The sequence below is a fragment of the Indicator indicator genome, chromosome 26, assembly GCF_027791375.1.
Source record: "Indicator indicator isolate 239-I01 chromosome 26, UM_Iind_1.1, whole genome shotgun sequence".
NCBI classification, from domain to species: Eukaryota; Metazoa; Chordata; class Aves; order Piciformes; family Indicatoridae; genus Indicator; species Indicator indicator.
Genome location: NC_072035.1, coordinates 10,206,989 through 10,223,296, shown reverse-complemented (window position 1 = coordinate 10,223,296; position 16,308 = coordinate 10,206,989). Strand labels below are relative to the sequence as shown.

General features: G+C 51.6%; 1 protein-coding gene across 4 annotated transcripts in view; it reads left to right on the top strand.

Moving 5' to 3' along the window:
- The window catches only part of CORO1C (coronin 1C), a 37,000-nt gene extending 21,033 nt beyond the window's left edge, over window positions 1-15,967 (top strand). Inside the window, exons 3-10 of one of the 4 annotated variants that reach the window (XM_054392928.1) lie at window positions 6,126-6,255; window positions 7,649-7,830; window positions 9,511-9,630; window positions 10,519-10,623; window positions 12,111-12,256; window positions 13,172-13,229; window positions 13,930-14,109; window positions 15,664-15,967. In XM_054392928.1, the coding sequence (XP_054248903.1) occupies window positions 6,126-6,255; window positions 7,649-7,830; window positions 9,511-9,630; window positions 10,519-10,623; window positions 12,111-12,256; window positions 13,172-13,229; window positions 13,930-14,109; window positions 15,664-15,822 (1,080 nt within the window). In that variant the 3' untranslated portion in view covers window positions 15,823-15,967. Of the gene's footprint in view, window positions 1-6,125; window positions 6,256-7,648; window positions 7,831-9,510; window positions 9,631-10,518; window positions 10,624-12,110; window positions 12,257-13,171; window positions 13,230-13,929; window positions 14,112-15,650 lie in introns of all 4 variants that reach the window. The other 3 variants (XM_054392927.1, XM_054392930.1, XM_054392931.1) reach the window with 3 other exon arrangements.
- Window positions 15,968-16,308: the final 341 nt, after the last annotated feature.

Here is a 16,308-nt window from a genome sequence, read left to right as displayed (position 1 = left end):
TCAGAGGAAGGCACTGAGCAGCTGGAGAGGTTGCCCAGGGAGGTTGTGGATGCCCCCTCCCTGGAGGTGTTCAAAGCCAGCTTGGAACCATGAGTGGTCTGGTCTAGTGGAAGGTGTTGGGGTTGGAACTAGATGATCTTTAAGGTCCCTTCCAACCCCAACCATTCTGTGAATCTGTGAATAATGAAGTTCTTACTGTGCCTGAAGGAACAACCACACACAGCTCATGGTCTGGAAGATGTTAGGTGTGTGTCAGCTGGAGGTTTAAATCATCTTGAAGCTTAGTGCCAGCTGCCAGCATAGCAATGAAGAAAGCAAAGAGAACTGAAGGCTTAAGTTGACTCTGCTGTAAGTGTTGCATAACGTCTGATGGGAAATGATGTATCCCAAATCGTTTGGGAGAGTTGTTAACTGGGCTGGACAGAGCTAGAGTGTGTGAAGAACTACCCTGGCCTGGCCTGTTTGGAAACAAAGTGGATGAGCTAATGAGCCTTCCCATTTTTAATCACTGGTGTGTCCTGGCACAGCTAATTTAGCATCCTGTTTGCTTTGCTTGTCTTCACTGGAGGGTTTGGAGTCCCTGCTTCCTGAGGACAGTCTGTCACTGAGTAAACTCCTCTGGCTTTCAAGTGGTTGTTCATCAGCTCAGAGCTCTTCAGTAGCCAAGTGAAATGAGACAAGGTTGATGTGGTAGAGGAGCCATGGGGCTTCCTGCACAAGTGGCAGCTGCTTTGAAAATCAGTCACTGGGTGTTTTTGAAGACCTTCTGTGCCTTGGCACTCAAGGGTTTAGGATCTCACCCTCAGCCCTAACAGCTCTCATCAGTGCCAAGCAGACATTTGCTGTGGGAGAGAGCATGGCTTTGAGATGCTATCTAACCAGTGTCTCTGGGTTGAAGAGGCTTGTTTCCCTCCAGCCATAATTTTGAGCTGTCTGCAGCCTTTGTGTTGGTTAACTTGGCTCTTTTCAGTGCTAAAAGCATTTCCCTATAAACAAAACCTCAGATTTATAGAAGGTGGAAATACCCTGAGAACTGCAGGTATGGTGCTGGAGGTCCTTAGGCTAGGGGTTGAAATAAAGGATTGAGGAAGAAGACATCTTTCCTGGTACTGCTGGGCTTTGTAGCTTGGACAGCTTGAGAGATTTAACTTTGTAGCAGCACCAAGGTTCTTCTGGTGAAAGGCCCTTGATAGGTGTGATCTGACAGGATACACATTGATTTTGCTGTCACATCTGATGCATTCAGAGATCATTTGGAGGTAGAGTAGAAAAAGATGATGGGAAGGGCAGTGCTTAGCACAGAGACCACCTTTGTGCAGGTCATGGGATATGAGCACACCACTGTCATAGAGTCATAGAACTATAGAATGGTTAGGGGTTGGGAGGGACCTCCAGAGATCATCAAGTCCAACCCCACTGCCAAAGTAGGGTCACCCAGGGCAGGTCACACAGGAACACATCCAGATGGGTCTTGAAAGTCTCTGCAGAAGGAGGCTCCACAACTCCTCTGGGCAGTCTGCTCCAGGGCTACAGCACCCTCACAGCAAAGAAGTTTTTCCTTATCTTGAGGTGGAACTGCCTGGGTTCCAGTTTGTATCCATTGCCTTTTGTCGTATCCCAGGACACCACTGAAAAGAGACTGGCCTCTTCTTGCCCCCTACCATTCAGATATTTGCAAACATTGATCATATCCCTTCTCAGGCTGCTGTTCTCCAGGCTAAACAGCCCCATGTGTCTCAGCCTTTCCTCATCAGACAGATGTTCCAGTCCCTTCATCATCCTCATAGCTTCCATTGGACACTCTTCAGCATGTCCCTGTTCCTCTTGAACTGGGGAGCCCAGAACTGGAGCCAGCACTCCAGATGTGGCCTAACTAAGGCAGAGTAGAGGGGTAGGAAACCTTCCTTGTCCTGCTGGCCACACTCTTCTTTATGCACTGCAGGAGACCATTGGCCATTTTGTCTGATCCCAGTGTGGGGAAAACGAAAGAGGGAAAAGTTTGGCTGCTCCAAAGCCCTGCCTGCCTTATCCTTGGTGGGAGTGGAGAAGTGAACACTCTTCTTTCATCCCACACTGGGTATTCCTTGGGGCATGCCTTGGCCTCCATCCCTTCCTGCCCTTGCCAGTTGGAGTGTGAAGCCAACAGATTCCTTTTGAGCTGGCAAACAGAACTTCCTTGAAGTGGTTTGAGATATAATGGAATGCTTATAGTCTGCAAGTGGCAGAGTGTTTCCTCTTTCTGCCTTGTTCTCCAGAACATGGCTCATTTCATACGTCCAGGTCACACAAGAGCCTGGACAAGACAAGTGACACCATGTAGGCAACAGCAGTGACCTTTGGGTTTCTTGCCAGACTTCTCCCTTCTTCTGCAGAAAAGCTGGGTAGGGACTCCCCATCTCCTCAGCAAACCTTCCTTGAAAACACACACATACCTTCTATTGGCCTCTTCTGGTGTTCCCTTTGAAGAATGATCTTCTTGTGCCAGCAAATAAGGAATTACTTAAATCTTCATGCCTGACGTTCTGCTGGATGAGTGTAATGCACTGCAGGCTTTTGAATCCAGCTGGAAAATGTTGGGTGGCAGAAGGGCTTGTAGGTGGTGTCAAAGGGTCTTTGTAAGGTATGGAAAGCTTGCTTCATGAGAAGAAGAAGTTTGCATGTCATGGTCAGAGTGGAGTTCATCTGAGTGAGCAAATTGCTTTAAAAGTGGAACAGTGCAAGGAGTGACCCTGGGCCACCAACCTGGCAGAAGACAGTCAAGATGTGATAGCAGGGCAAGATGAACCAAGACCAGAGCTCCAAAACATGGAGTGCCTCTTCCTCCAGTGAAACAAGAGCAGCAATGGAGATGAAACCCAGGGCTCCAACTCACGTGCACAGATTGCAGCAGGTTGGAAGGGACTCTCAAAGGTCATCTTGTCTAACCCACCTGCAGGCAGCAGGGACATCTCCAAGTAGATCAGGCTGCCCAGGGCCACATCAAGCCTGATCTTGAATGTCTTCAGGGACAGGGCTTCAACTACATCCCTGGGTAGCCTGTTGCAGAATTTTACCACTCACATTGTAAAGAAAACTCGTTTGTTCCCTCCCAAAATGTGACTAGAGGAATTGCTGATCTGTCTAGAAACTGATCTCAGCTTCTCCTCAGGTTGGTGCAGAGTTTTGGTTCTCTTTACAGGGCTTTGTTTTCTTTCTCACATGCTCTTGGTGCAAAAACCTTGCTTTTTTGAGACCCAAACCTCTGCCTGCCACCGTGCCATGACTTCACTTCCTCCATCACAAACAAACCAGTCAGGTTAATGCTAAAAATACAACCCTGCAAAACCCAAACCAACCCCAAAACCCCTTCAAGTGAGACCACTGACAAGCTGCTACTGCTGTCACGTTCCTCTTGCGGTGGTGTGTGCACATCCTGAGTTCTCACCATCAGCAGCTTGGAGAGGCCCTCGAGTTACCTGCTCTGGTGGCAGGTGTCCCTGCTCATGGCAGTGGAGTTGGAACTGGATGATCTTGAAGTACCCCTCCAACCCAAAGCATTCTAGGATTCAGCAAGCTGGTTCCTGCACCCAGAGGGAAAGTTCCTTCATTTACCCTGTGGATCTCATTCCATCCCACGCTGAAGATGGGGGCACCCCACCCTGTGCAGGAATGAGTGGGCTCAATCCCTCAGGAGCATTCCCTGACCTTTCACACTCCCAGGTGGTTGGGTTGTAGGTTGATAGGGGTTTGTTTCAGTCCCCAGCAGGATTATTAGGTTAATTGTGTAATCTGCCAGGGATTACACTGCTCTGCAGCTGCTGTAAACTACAGGGGCTTTCACTTGGAGGGGAAAAAAAAAAATCTGTTCTCCAGAGGCTTTGAAAAACTCCTTTTCTGTGGGATTTTACCTCCTTTTCCTCTCTCCCCCTTCCTGCTGGCTGCCATTTAGACGTGGTCCTGGAGTTTCCTGGCACAGGAGTTTGCTCTGAAGATGGTCTTGCACATGCTCACAGAATCACACTATAGTAGGGGTTGGAAGGGAGCTCTGGAGATCATCCAGTCCAATCCCTCTGCCAAGGCAGGGGCACCTAGAGAAGGTCACACAGGAACAAGTACAGATGGGCCTTGAAAGTGTCCAGAGATGGAGACTCCACCACCCCTCTGGGTCCAGCACTGGAACAGGCTGCTTGGAGAGGGCAGAGAAGTTGCCTGCAGAGGTTGTGTGCTCATTGCAGCTCCATTCTTCTTGGATGCTGAAGCTGCTGGGAGAGAGGTTGGCCAAGGGCTACAAAGATGCTGAGGGACCTGGAACATCTCTGATGAGGAAAGGCTGAGAGAATTGGGGCTTTCTAGGCTGGGAAAGAGCAGAGCAAGGTGGGATCTGATCAATGCTGATCAATACTTCAAGGCTGGGTGTCAGGAGGATGGCACCAGGCTTTTATCAGTGGTGCCCAGTGAGAGGACAAGGGATAACAGGCACAAACTGGAACAGAAGAAGTTCCATCTGAACATGAGGAGGAACTTCCTGAATTTAAGGGTGCTGGAACCCTGGAGCAGGCTGCCCAGAGGGGTGGTGGAGTCTCCATCTCTGGAAACATCCCAAATCCTCCTGGATGTGTTCCTGTGTGACCTTCTCTAGGTGCCCCTGCCTTGGCAGGGGGCTTGGACTGGATGATCTGCAGAGGTCCTTTCCAACCCCTACCATGCTGTGATTCTGTGATGTCACCAAGAGCCATGTCAGTGTGAAGTGACATCATTTTAAGGTTACTTAGGAGTGGGCTGGTACCCTCTGAGATTTTCTGCATCTCGGGGGGGCTTTATTTGAGCAGCAGCCACCACTGGGAAAAGGGAGAAACTGGGATTAGCTCCAAAAGCCATCTCCCCCTCCTGCATGTCTGACTGTCTGTCTGCCTGGCTTCCCAAATCCACTCTGCTCGCATCTGCTGGGTCCCACAGCTTGCGTGGGCACAGTGGGCAGGGTCTGTTCTCCAACTCCAGAGCCAGCAAACAATAGGAGAAGCAAAAGTGCTCTGATGCTGCCATCTACCTACAGGGAGCTACAATTGCTCTCTGATGGGTTCCTCCAGCTTTTCATGCACTGTATCTAGGTCAAATCCAGTTCAAAGCTGATTGTCCAGTGCTGAATTGTAGGAATAGTTTTGGTGGGGCTGATCCTGCCCTTGGGGCACGGGGTGATGAGTTTTGTTTATCCCATCTCTGGACCTTGCCAGTTGGAGAAGCTGCATAAACCTACTCTGACCCCACAGCTGGAATTTCTGTGATCCTTGGGGGTCTGTTCCTTGTCCTGATGGTGCTTTCCTGAAGGAACAACAGAAGGAAAGAAGCAGGCAGGCAGTTTGCTGCATTCCCTTAAAGAAAACAATAAATCTGTCTGTCCTCTGGAGGCTTTTGAAAGCTCCTTTTCATTTCTGTTCCCCTCAAGTACCTCCCTTTCCTCTCAAAGGTGGCTGCTCTAGCGCTGGCTTGGACAGCTTTAACCTTTGCCAGGACCAAACTGCTCTTCCCCAGTTAAATGGCAGCAGAGAGGAGATGTAAAGTAAGCACCACCATAGCTGCAGCATCTTCCCTCAGAAGAGCAGGCCCCTCACGTTTGGTCCCTCACTCCAAGAAGTGCCTTGAGGGGCCAGAGGGTGTCCAGGGAAGGGCAACAAAGCTGGTGAAGGGTCTGGAGAACAGAGCTGGTGAGGAGCAGCTGAGGGAGCTGGGATTGTTTAGTCTGGAGAAGAGGAGACTCAAGGGAAACCTCATTGCTCTCTACAACTACCTGAAAGGAGGTTGCAGTGAAGTGGGGTTGGTCTCTTCTCCTTGGGTCAGGTGATGGAAAGAGAGGAGATGGCCTCAAACTGTGCCAGGGGAGGGTTAGGTTGGAGATGAGGAAGATTGTCTTTGCTGCAAGGTGGTCAAGGATTGGAACAGGCTGCCCAGGGTGGTGGTGGAGTCCCCATCCCTGGTGGTGTGGCAATGGCACCTGGGGACACAGCTTGGTGGCCATGGTGGTATTGGGTTGCTGGTTGGACTGGGGGATCTTTTCCAACGCAAACAATTCAATTCTAGGAAGCAGCTGGGTACCACACTCCTCAGGGGGGGCAGCCCTTGGCTAACCATCTCTGCTTTCCCCTCTGCAGGTGTGGCAGATCCCCGAGAACGGCCTGACCCTGTCCCTGACGGAGCCGGTGGTGGTGCTAGAAGGTCACTCCAAGAGAGTTGGCATCGTGGCCTGGCACCCCACGGCTCGCAACGTGCTGCTCAGCGCAGGTCTGTGCCCCCACAAGCACCTCCCTGCCTCTTTTTGCTTGCACACCCAGAGGAGAGCTTGTGGGCTCCTTTTCCTTCTCTCCTTTCCCAGCTTAAGGCTGGTGAATCACAAGACTAACAGCTAGGACCACCAGGACGTGTGGCTCGCAGCCCCTTCCTTCTCTTGGCCTTTTACTCACTCCAGGGACAGAGGTCAGGAGGTTGTCTGGAGGAATGAATTCCAGGATTGAAATTGTTCCATGCTGTGTTTGATCTGCAGGTTTCATCTGTGATAGCTTCCTTCTGCACTCTCCTCATCCCTCTTTCCATCCACCTCTATAGAAGGCTAAACTATTTCTCCTTTTCACTGATCCCTGCCAGGTATCCCAGAATCTGGCTCTTCATCAGTTTTCTCCTTGCCTGGTATGATCTGTACAATGAGATCCTTTTGGGCACTGAAAAACAATCCCATCATTATGGGAATTAAATGGAGAAGTCATTGTCCATTAGCACAGCCTTTTCAGGGAGTAGGGAAGAATTTGTTCCTCATGTCCAACCTAAACCTCCCCTGGGGCAAGTTGAGGCCATTTCCTCTTGTCCTGTCCCTTGTTCCTTGGGAAAACAGACTGACTCCCACCTCACTCCAGCCTCCTTTCAGGGAGCTGTAGAGAGATGGAAGTTCTCCATCATCCTCCTCTTCTCCAGGCTAAAAAACCCCAGGTCCCTCAGCTGCTCTTCACCAGCCCTCTTCTCCAGACCCTTCACCAGCTTTGTTGTCCTTCTCTAGACCTGCCTCAGCCCCTCAGTGCCCTTCTTGGAGTGAAGGGCCCAAAACTGAACCCAGGATTCAAGCTGTGGCCTCACCAGTGCCCAGTAGAGGGACATGATCAGTTCCCATCTCCTGCTGGCTACATTATTGCTGATCCAGGCCAGGATGCTGGTGGCCTTCTTGGCCACCTGGGCATACCCTGGCCTCATCTTCAGCCACTATCAGCCAGCACCCCCAGGTCCTTTTCTGCTGGGCAGTTTCTGGCCACTCTGCCCCAAGGCTGAAGCCTTCATGAGCTTGTTGTGACCCAAATGCAGGACCCAGCTCTTGGCCTTGTTGAACCTCAGCCTATCCATCCAGCCTGGCCAGATCCCTTTGCAGAGCCTTCCTATCCTCCAGCAGATCAACACTGCCACCTAACGTAGTGTCAAGCAAACTCACTGAGAGTGCACTCAGTTCCCTCATCCAGATCACCAATAAAGATGTGGAAGAGAACTGGCCCCACCTGTTTGAGAGTCACCACCTGAGGCTCTGGAGCTGCAGCAGCTTTTCTCCCTTGCTCCCTGCTGCTGTTCTGGGGCTAACTTTTTTTTTTGCCGTCCGCCGCCGCAGCGTTGTGCCTTCAGCTGCTGTTTTCTCTTCCAGGCTGTGACAATGCAATCATCATCTGGAACGTGGGAACGGGTGAAGCCCTGATCACCCTGGATGACATGCACGTGGATATGATCTACAACGTGAGCTGGAATCGCAACGGCAGCCTCATCTGCACAGCTTCCAAAGACAAGAAGGTTCGAGTCATCGACCCCAGGAAACAAGAAATCGTTGCTGTAAGTTGCCATGATGGTCACAGGAGCAGCAGAGAACCAGCAGGAGCATGCAGAGGAGTCACAGAATGCTCTGGGTTGGAAGGGACCTCCGAAGGTCATCCAATCCAACCCCCTCTGGCCCTCAGCAGGGGCATCCTCAACTAGATCAGGCTGCCCAGAGCTCTGTCAAGCTCCACTTTGAGGCCCCAACCACCTCCCTGGGCAACCTGTTCCAGTGTTCCACCACCCTCATAGTAAAGAACCTGTTCCTAATATCCATCTAAATCTGCTCTTCTCTAGTTTGAGGCCATTGCCCCTCGTCCTGTCACTGCAGGCCTTTGTAAACAGTCTCTCCCCATCCTTTTTGTAGCCCCCTTCAGGTACTGGCAAGCTGCTATTAGGTCTCTTCAGAGCCTTCTCTTCTCCAGGCTGAACACCCCCAGCTCCCTCAACCTGTCTTCATAGCAGAGGTGCTCCAACCCCCTGATCATTCTCATGGCCCTCCTGTGGACCTTCTCCATCAGCTCCATGTCCTTCCTATATTGAGGGCTCCAGACCTGCACACAGTATTCCAGGTGAGGTCTCAGCAGAGCAGTGGCAGAATCACCTCTCTGGATCTTCTGCCAACGCTGCTTTTGAGGCAGCCCAGGCTGTCACTGGCCTTCTGGCTGCAAGCTCACACTGCCTGCTCCTGTCCAGCTTCTCATCCATCAGCACCCCCAAGTCCTTTTCCACAGGGCTGCTTTCTATCACCTCATCCCCCAGTCTGTATTGATAGTGAGAATTGTTCTGGCCCAGCTGCAGAACCCTGCACTTGCTCTTGTTGAACCTCGTGAGGTTCTCCTGGGCCACCTCTCCAGCTTGTCCAGGCCCCTCTGGATGCCATCCTGTCCCTCTGGTGTATCAACAGCACCACACAGCTTGGTGTCATCTGCAAAGCTGCTGCTGATGCACTCGATCCCAGTTTAAAAGATAGGCCAAAGAAAACCATGAACTTCCCTGCTTGGTGTTTCCCATGTCCTAGTCTGCATTTTTCAAAGGGAGGAAGAAGTTTGAGGAGGGCTAGCAGCAGTGGAAGGATTTGTCTGGCTTTGCTGGGATTAGTGTTTGAACTCGGATTTTAGGGCTCAGTTTTAAAACCTGCAGGAGTTGTAATTCCACATCTAATCCTTTGGTGTAATTACACAACCAAAGTTCTGGGAGCAAAGCAGAAACTCAGTGGCCTTGCTTGTGTGTTGTAACTTGCAGAGAAGTCTTCCTTCAGCCTGGAAGCTGAAAGGAGCCAGGAATGACCACTTCTTTTGGACTTTAGGAACTGGGTTCTTCCCTCAAGTGGTTAGCAAAGGTTGTTGGATGTTGCTCCAAGTAGAAGGCAACCTACATGGAGGAGCAGCACATCCTACAGCCAGAGGAGAAGCCACCTCCAGTTGGGCTTCCTGTTCCTCACTAGAAGCTAACCAAACTGGAGATTAGGAAGAAATTCTTTCCAGGGAGGATGGTGTGGAACTGGAACAGGTTACCCAGGGAGGTTGTGGATGCCCTCTCCCTGGAGGTGTTCAAGGCCAGGTTGGATGAGGCCTTAAGCAGCCTGGTCTAGTGGAAGGTGTCCCTGCCCATGGCAGGGGGCTTGGAACTAGATGATCTGGAAGGTCCCTTCCAACCCAAAGCATTCCCTGATGCTAACCTCTCCATCTCTTTCAGGAGAAAGATAAAGCCCACGAGGGAGCCCGGCCCATGCGAGCCATTTTCCTTGCTGATGGCAACATCTTCACAACCGGCTTCAGCCGCATGAGCGAACGGCAGCTGGCCCTGTGGAATCCAGTAGGTTCCTGTCCCAGTACTGCTTGCCTCCTCCAATGTCCCTTGAGTTAATAAGCCAGACCTGCAGTTACCTGCTAAAGTCATGATTGCAGTCCTTCTTCCATCTACTGCCTGCACTTGCACAAGTTTCCTCTGCCGGAATTCCTGAATCCCAGCATGGCAGGGTTGGAAAGAACCTCTGAAGATCATTCAGTCCAACCCTGCTGCTCAAGCAGGGGCACCCACAGCAGCTTGCTCAGGATCACAATGTCCAGCTGGGGTTGGAAGCTCTCCAGAGAAGGAGACTTCAGAACCTCTCTGGGCTGCCTGAAGATATTGCTGTTCTTTAGGCTGGGTGTTCACTCAGTGAAGCTCTCCTGTCAGTTCCTGCCTCACCAGGAGCAGCTGCACATTTGAAGTGTCTGGGATGTACCCAGAGGGGTTGTGTGCACGTCACTGGATGTGCCCTTCACACGAGCAGTGTGTGCATTGGTCAGTTGTACCCCAGGCCACTGGATGTGCCCTTCACACGAGCAGTGTGTGCATTGGTCAGTTGTACCCCAGGCCACTGGATGTGCCCTTCACACCAGGAGGGTGGTGTTGACTGGCTGTGCAGAGCAATCCAGTGACAATCCCATCCCACAGGCACAAGGCACTTGCTGACATGACTCTCACGTGTTTCCCCTGGCTCTGAATTTTCTTGGGTCTTGTTTTTCCTGCATTCCTGTGATCAAGATGCCCTCAGGGGATGAAAAGCTTGTGACCCTTGACAGCTTTTGTTGTTGGAACACAAAGACCCTTCAGGGGGATGGAGATGCTGCTGTGTGTTCACTGGCTACAAAGAGTTGATAATAACTGAGATCCTGGATGAGCTTTTCCATTCTTCATCACCATCATTTTTCTTTCCAGAAAAACATGGAGGAGCCCATAGCCCTTCATGAGATGGACACCAGCAACGGGGTCCTGCTGCCCTTCTACGATCCAGATACCAACATCATTTACTTGTGTGGCAAGGTAAAAAAGAAGCTTTGGGAGCCATTGGGTGTGTTTAGAGGGACACTGCTGCTAAGGGAAATTGTTCCCCAAGGATCTTGGTTGAGAAAGGTAGAACCAAAACGTTAGCCCTGCAGAGCTACAGACAAATCAGGCTGCTCTGAAATGGGTTTGGTCCTTGCTGCGGGACCATACAGAGAGCTTGTGAAGGTCTGGTCTCTAAATGGATCTTTCTCTGAGGTGCATTTACTTAGGTGAAGCTCTTCTTAATGCAACAAGTGAGATACCATCATCAAAACATCTTGTTGACTTGAAGGATTGGAGAGGGACCTCTTACAAACCATGGATTGACAGGATGAGAAAAAAGGGCTTCAAACTTGAAGAAGCTTGATTGAGATGAGACATTAGGAAAGAATTCTTCCCCATGAGGGTAGTGAGACACTGGAACAGGTTGCCCAAAGCAGTTGTGGAGGCACCAAGCCTGAAAATGTTCAAGGTTGGATGGGGCCTTGAGCAAGCTGGTCTAGCAGGAGGTGTCCCTACCCGTGGCAGGGGGGTTGGAACCAGATGATCTTTAAGATCCTTCCAACCCAAAGCATTCTATGACTGTACATTAGTGTGGGAGGAAGGTGCATTTCAGGTGTTCTGCTTGTGCTTGAAGGTGGTGGGGCACATGGCAACAATCACTGTCACTCTGTGAGTTAGAAAACTGGAACCACTGCCCCCTTCTGAAAGCAACTTGTAGGCATTAAGTGCTCTGAGGTCCCCCACTTCATATGGCAGAGCTTTGGACTTCCTGCAAATAGGAGCCAAAGACAAGATGTGAGTGCAAAGGAGGATCCAGGCAAGTAGGTTCAAGAATCCCATCTCTGTAAGCACCTAATGAGAAATGTCAGAATGCCAGGTTGGAAAGCACCCCAAGGGTCATCTGCTCCAGCTTTTCTAGGTGATACTTGATTTAGATCTGCTGTTTCAGAGGTGCTAGTGTACTGGAAATGCCTGGAATCAAGGAGAAACTGGCTTAAAGTCCTTCTGCCTGACTGGGACCAGAAGTTTAGCTTTTCCACATGAGGAGATGTGGAGGGTGACACCTCCAGCCTTGAAACAGGAGCTCAGGTCACTGCACCATGACATTTTGAGAGCATTTTGAATATTTACTCCTGAGCAAATATTCAGCTGATGTAGGGGGGTTGCAGCAGGGATCTTCTTTAGGGGTGTTCTGCTGATGCTGCAGAGGTGAGACTGGGCAGCAGTGGAGGTTTTAGCCTGCAAACCTAGCTGTGAACGGGAGCCTTGAGCAGCCTGGTCTAGTGGAAGGTGTCCCTGCCCATGGCAGCGGGGGTGGAACTGGGTGATCTGGAAGGCCCCTTCCAACCCAAACCATTCTGTGAATCTACGAAACCACGCACTGCTCTGTGGCGGTGCTCCTGGCAGGGAGAGCAGCTGGGTGAGACCCGTGGCTAGCAAGGAGCAGCCTGTGGAGTGGTGCCTGCTGGCCTCTCTTGCAGGGTGACAGCAGCATTCGCTACTTCGAGATCACGGACGAGTCCCCCTACGTTCACTACCTCAACACCTTCAGCAGCAAAGAGCCGCAGAGGGGCATGGGGTTCATGCCAAAGAGGGGCCTGGATGTCAACAAGTGTGAGATTGCCAGGTAAGCAGAGGGGCTGCCAGCGCCTGCCTCCTGCCCCCTTAGCAAACCACTGTGTCACAAGCTTGGCCCTTGGAGATGGGAAGTCCTGCTGGGTGTAGGACCTCGCTGTTGGGAAGAGCTCTCTGGCCGTATGATTGTTGGGACCTCTGACATTCAGGTCCTGACTGGTCAGCCTGGAGGAGAGAAGGCTCTGGGGAGACCTTACAGCACCTAAAGCAGCAGTGCAATGAGCAGAGGGCAGCTGTGGCAAAGGAAGGGAGCAGCTCAGGAAGGCAGGTCTGTGACACTGAGATGGCTCCTGGCTGGTAGGGACCTAGCTGGATGTTGTCCCTGAAGCCTTCTGATGCTTCTTTTGATTATTAATCCCTGAATCCCAAAATGGCAGGTGATCTCTTTCTCTGGAGAGAAAGTCCAACCCTCCTGCTCAAGGGGCACCCCTAGCAGCTTGCCTAGGATCACAATGTCAAGTTGAGTTTGGAATCACCTCTCTGGGCAGCCTGCTTCAGGGCTCCAGCACCCTCACACTGAAGTTTTTGCTTGTGGGAAGCAGGACCTGAAAGGGAGCAGAGCCCACACCGCCCAGGAGCACATGAATATTCCAGCAGCAGTGCCTGGTGGCCAGGCTGAGGACTTTGGAGTTTGTGGCTGTGGTGCTTGCCTTGGTAATCCAAGCAATGGGCTGCACTTCACTGAGAACCCCCTCTGGCCAGAGTGCCACCCTCTGGGGTCACCCTAAGAAGGGAGCTCTGCACATACCCAGATGGTTTCCTCCAGCCCTTGCAGGGCCGTGGGACTCCTTAGGGGTGCTCATTTCCCATTGCCTGTGTCTCCTGGTAGAGCAGCAGAGTGGAGGCCTCCTCTGCTCCAGGCTGTCTGTCCTGACACCTGGCTGACACTTTTCTTTCTCTCTGGAAGGTTCTTCAAGCTTCACGAGCGGAAGTGCGAGCCCATCATCATGACGGTTCCTCGGAAGGTGAGCACTGCCTCACACTCACACAACCAGAACCATTCAGGTTGGAAGAGACCCTCAGGGTCACCAAGTCCAACCCACAACCCTACTCTACAAGGGTCAGCCCTAAACCGTAGCCCCAAGCACCACAGCCAAACCACCTTCAAACACAGCCAGGCCTGGGGACTCCACCACCTCCCTGGGCAGCACATTCCAATCCTTGACCACTCTTGCCATGAATAAAGGTTTCCTAATGTCCAGTCTAAACCTACTCAGTCACAGCTTGAGGCCATTCCCTCTTGTTCTGTCACTAATCACCTGGGAGAAGAGACCAGCCCCAGCCTCTCTACAATGTCCTTTCAGGTAGTTGTAGACAGCAAGGAGGTCTTCCCTCAGCCTCCTCTTTTTCACACTAACCATCCCCAGCTCCTTTAGTCTCTCTTCATCAGATTTATTCTCCAGACCCTTCCCCAGCTTCCTTGCCCTCCTCAGCACTGGCTCCAGCACCTCCACATCTCTCCTGTATTGAGGTGCCCAAAACTGGACACAGTACTCAAGGTGTGGCCTCACCAGAGCTGAGTACAAGGGGACAATCACCTCTCTACTTCTGCTTGACACAGCATTCCTGATCCAAGCCAGGATGCCTCCTGCTTATGTGCTTTGAAACCATCCCATGCCTCCCAGCCCCAAAGCACTTGACCAACTCATCTCTTCTGGCTTGCAGTCGGACCTCTTCCAGGATGATCTGTACCCTGATACAGCTGGCCCAGAAGCAGCTCTGGAAGCAGAGGAGTGGTTTGAGGGGAAGAATGCTGATCCCCTTCTCATCTCCTTGAAGCATGGGTACATTCCAGGCAAGAACAGGGATCTCAAGGTGGTCAAGAAGAACATACTGGACAACAAGCCTGCTGCAAACAAGAAGAGTGATCTCATAAATGCTCCAAAGAAAGCAGCTGATGCCTCAAACCCTGTGAGTAAAATCCAGAAGCTTTTGGGGGCTGTGGTGGCCTTGACACATGGTTACCAGAGTGCTGCATCTGCAGGAGGGCTCAGCACAAAGCTCAGGCAGGTGTGATGTGAGTGCCCTGGGGATGGGTGCCAGTGGGTCACCTGGAGTTGAGGTGGTACATGAGTTATGGTGTTACAGGCAAGGTTTCTGTAGCTGTAGAAAACTACTGGGAATTGTGACACAAAGGGAAGCTTGGCTTGGTGGTCCAGACCCCCCACCTGTCTGGCAGAGCTGCTGTGCACCTCTGTTTTTTGTGTAAAACCCAGCACAGACAGTAGGACGAATGAACCTCAGCCTGTGCAGGTCCAGCACTGCCAGGTCACCATTAAACCATGGCCCTCAGCACCATGTCTCCATGGCTTTGGAACCCTTCCAAAGATGGGGTCTCCACCACTGCCCTGGGCAGCCTGGGCCAGGCCTTAACAACCCCCATGGGCAGCCCCTAGAGCAACCTGAGACCATTTTTCTCTTGTCCTGTCACTTACTGCATTTGAGAGGAGACCAAGCCCCACCTGGCTCCAGCCTCCTTGTAGAGAGCAATGAGGCCTCCCCTCAGCCTCCTCTCCTTCATGCTGAACAACCCCAGTTCCCTCAGCTGCTCCTCACCAGCCCTGTTCTCCAGACCCTTCCCCAGCTTTGTTTCCCTTCTCTGGACCTGCTCCAGCACCTCAGTGTCCTTCTTGGAGTGAGGACTCCAAAACTGAACCCAGTCCTCAAGGTGTGGCCTCACCAGTGCCCAATACAGAGGACAATCCCTACCCTGGTCCTGCTGGCCATGCTATTGCTGATCCAAGGTGCTGTTGGCCACCTTGGCTCACACTGGCCCATCTTCAGCCAGCTGTCAACCAGGCCCCTTAGGTCCTTTTTTGCTGGGCAGCTTTCCAGCTGTGGTCCTGAGCACCACAGCTACTGCAGTGTCTCTGGCAGGTGGGCAGGATGTGCTCCTGTGGCATGTTTATGGCTCACAAGAACCCCATCAGGGGAGCCTCTTGCTTTGAAACCTCCTGTCTGCAGCACGTGTGCCACCTGATCTAACCAACACCTCTTGTCTTGCCCCCCTCTTGTCTTGCCCCCCTCTTGTCTTGCCCCCCTCTTGTCTTGCCCCCTCTTGTCTTGCCCCCTCTTGTCTTGCCCCCTCTTGTCTTGCCCTCCTCTTGTCTTGCCCTCCTCTTGTCTTGCCCTCCTCTTGTCTTGCCCTCCTCTTGTCTTGCCCTCCTCTTGTCTTGCCCTCCTCTTGTCTTGCCCCCTCTTGTCTTGCCCCCTCTTGTCTTGCCCCTTCTCTCCTCTGCCCTTCTCTCCTCTGCCCCTTCTCTCCTCTGCCCCTTCCCTCCTCTGCCCCTTCCCTCCTCTGCCCCTTCCCTCCTCTGCCCCTTCCTCCTCTGCCCCTTCCCTCCTCTGCCCCTTCCCTCCTCTGCCCCTTCCCTCCTCTGCCCCTTCCCTCCTCTGCCCCTTCCCTCCTCTGCCCCTTCCCTCTCTCCTCTCTCCCAGCAAAACGAAGCCAAGCTGGATGAGATTTTGAAGGAGCTGAGGTGCATCAAGGACACGATCAGCAGCCAGGACGAGCGCATTTCCAAGCTGGAGCAGCAGATGGCGAAACTCGCGGACTGAGCAGGGCCAGCCCCCTGCCGCCGGCCCAGGCACATTCCAGTTTCCCCAGTTTGGCAAGCAGCAGCCTGCAGCATTCCAGTACGAGCTTTCCTGTTCTCCTAAATTCACCTCAACGAGAGCTGATGATTAAAGGCCAAGCTTTTTAGTGAAAGGGTTTTTTTTTTTTTTTTTTGGGGGGGGGGTTTGTTTCCCTCCTGATGTTTTAATGAATTTATGTGACTGTGTCAAACGAGTCCAAAAAGAATCCAGTGCTACTTTTACAGTCTTTATTTTTTTTTTTCCTCCAGATGTTACAAATTCTTCAGAACAAATCCCTTCTGACTCTCAGTGTTGTGCCCAAATATCTTTTTTTTTTTCCTAGATTTAGGGACCAATACCACATTGTTTTTAACCATCATTTTAGTTTTATTCTTTTTTTAAAAGTTGCCAAAAAAAAAAAAAAGAAAGAAAGAAAGAAAGAAAAAAAAAAAGGAAAAAAATTTGCTT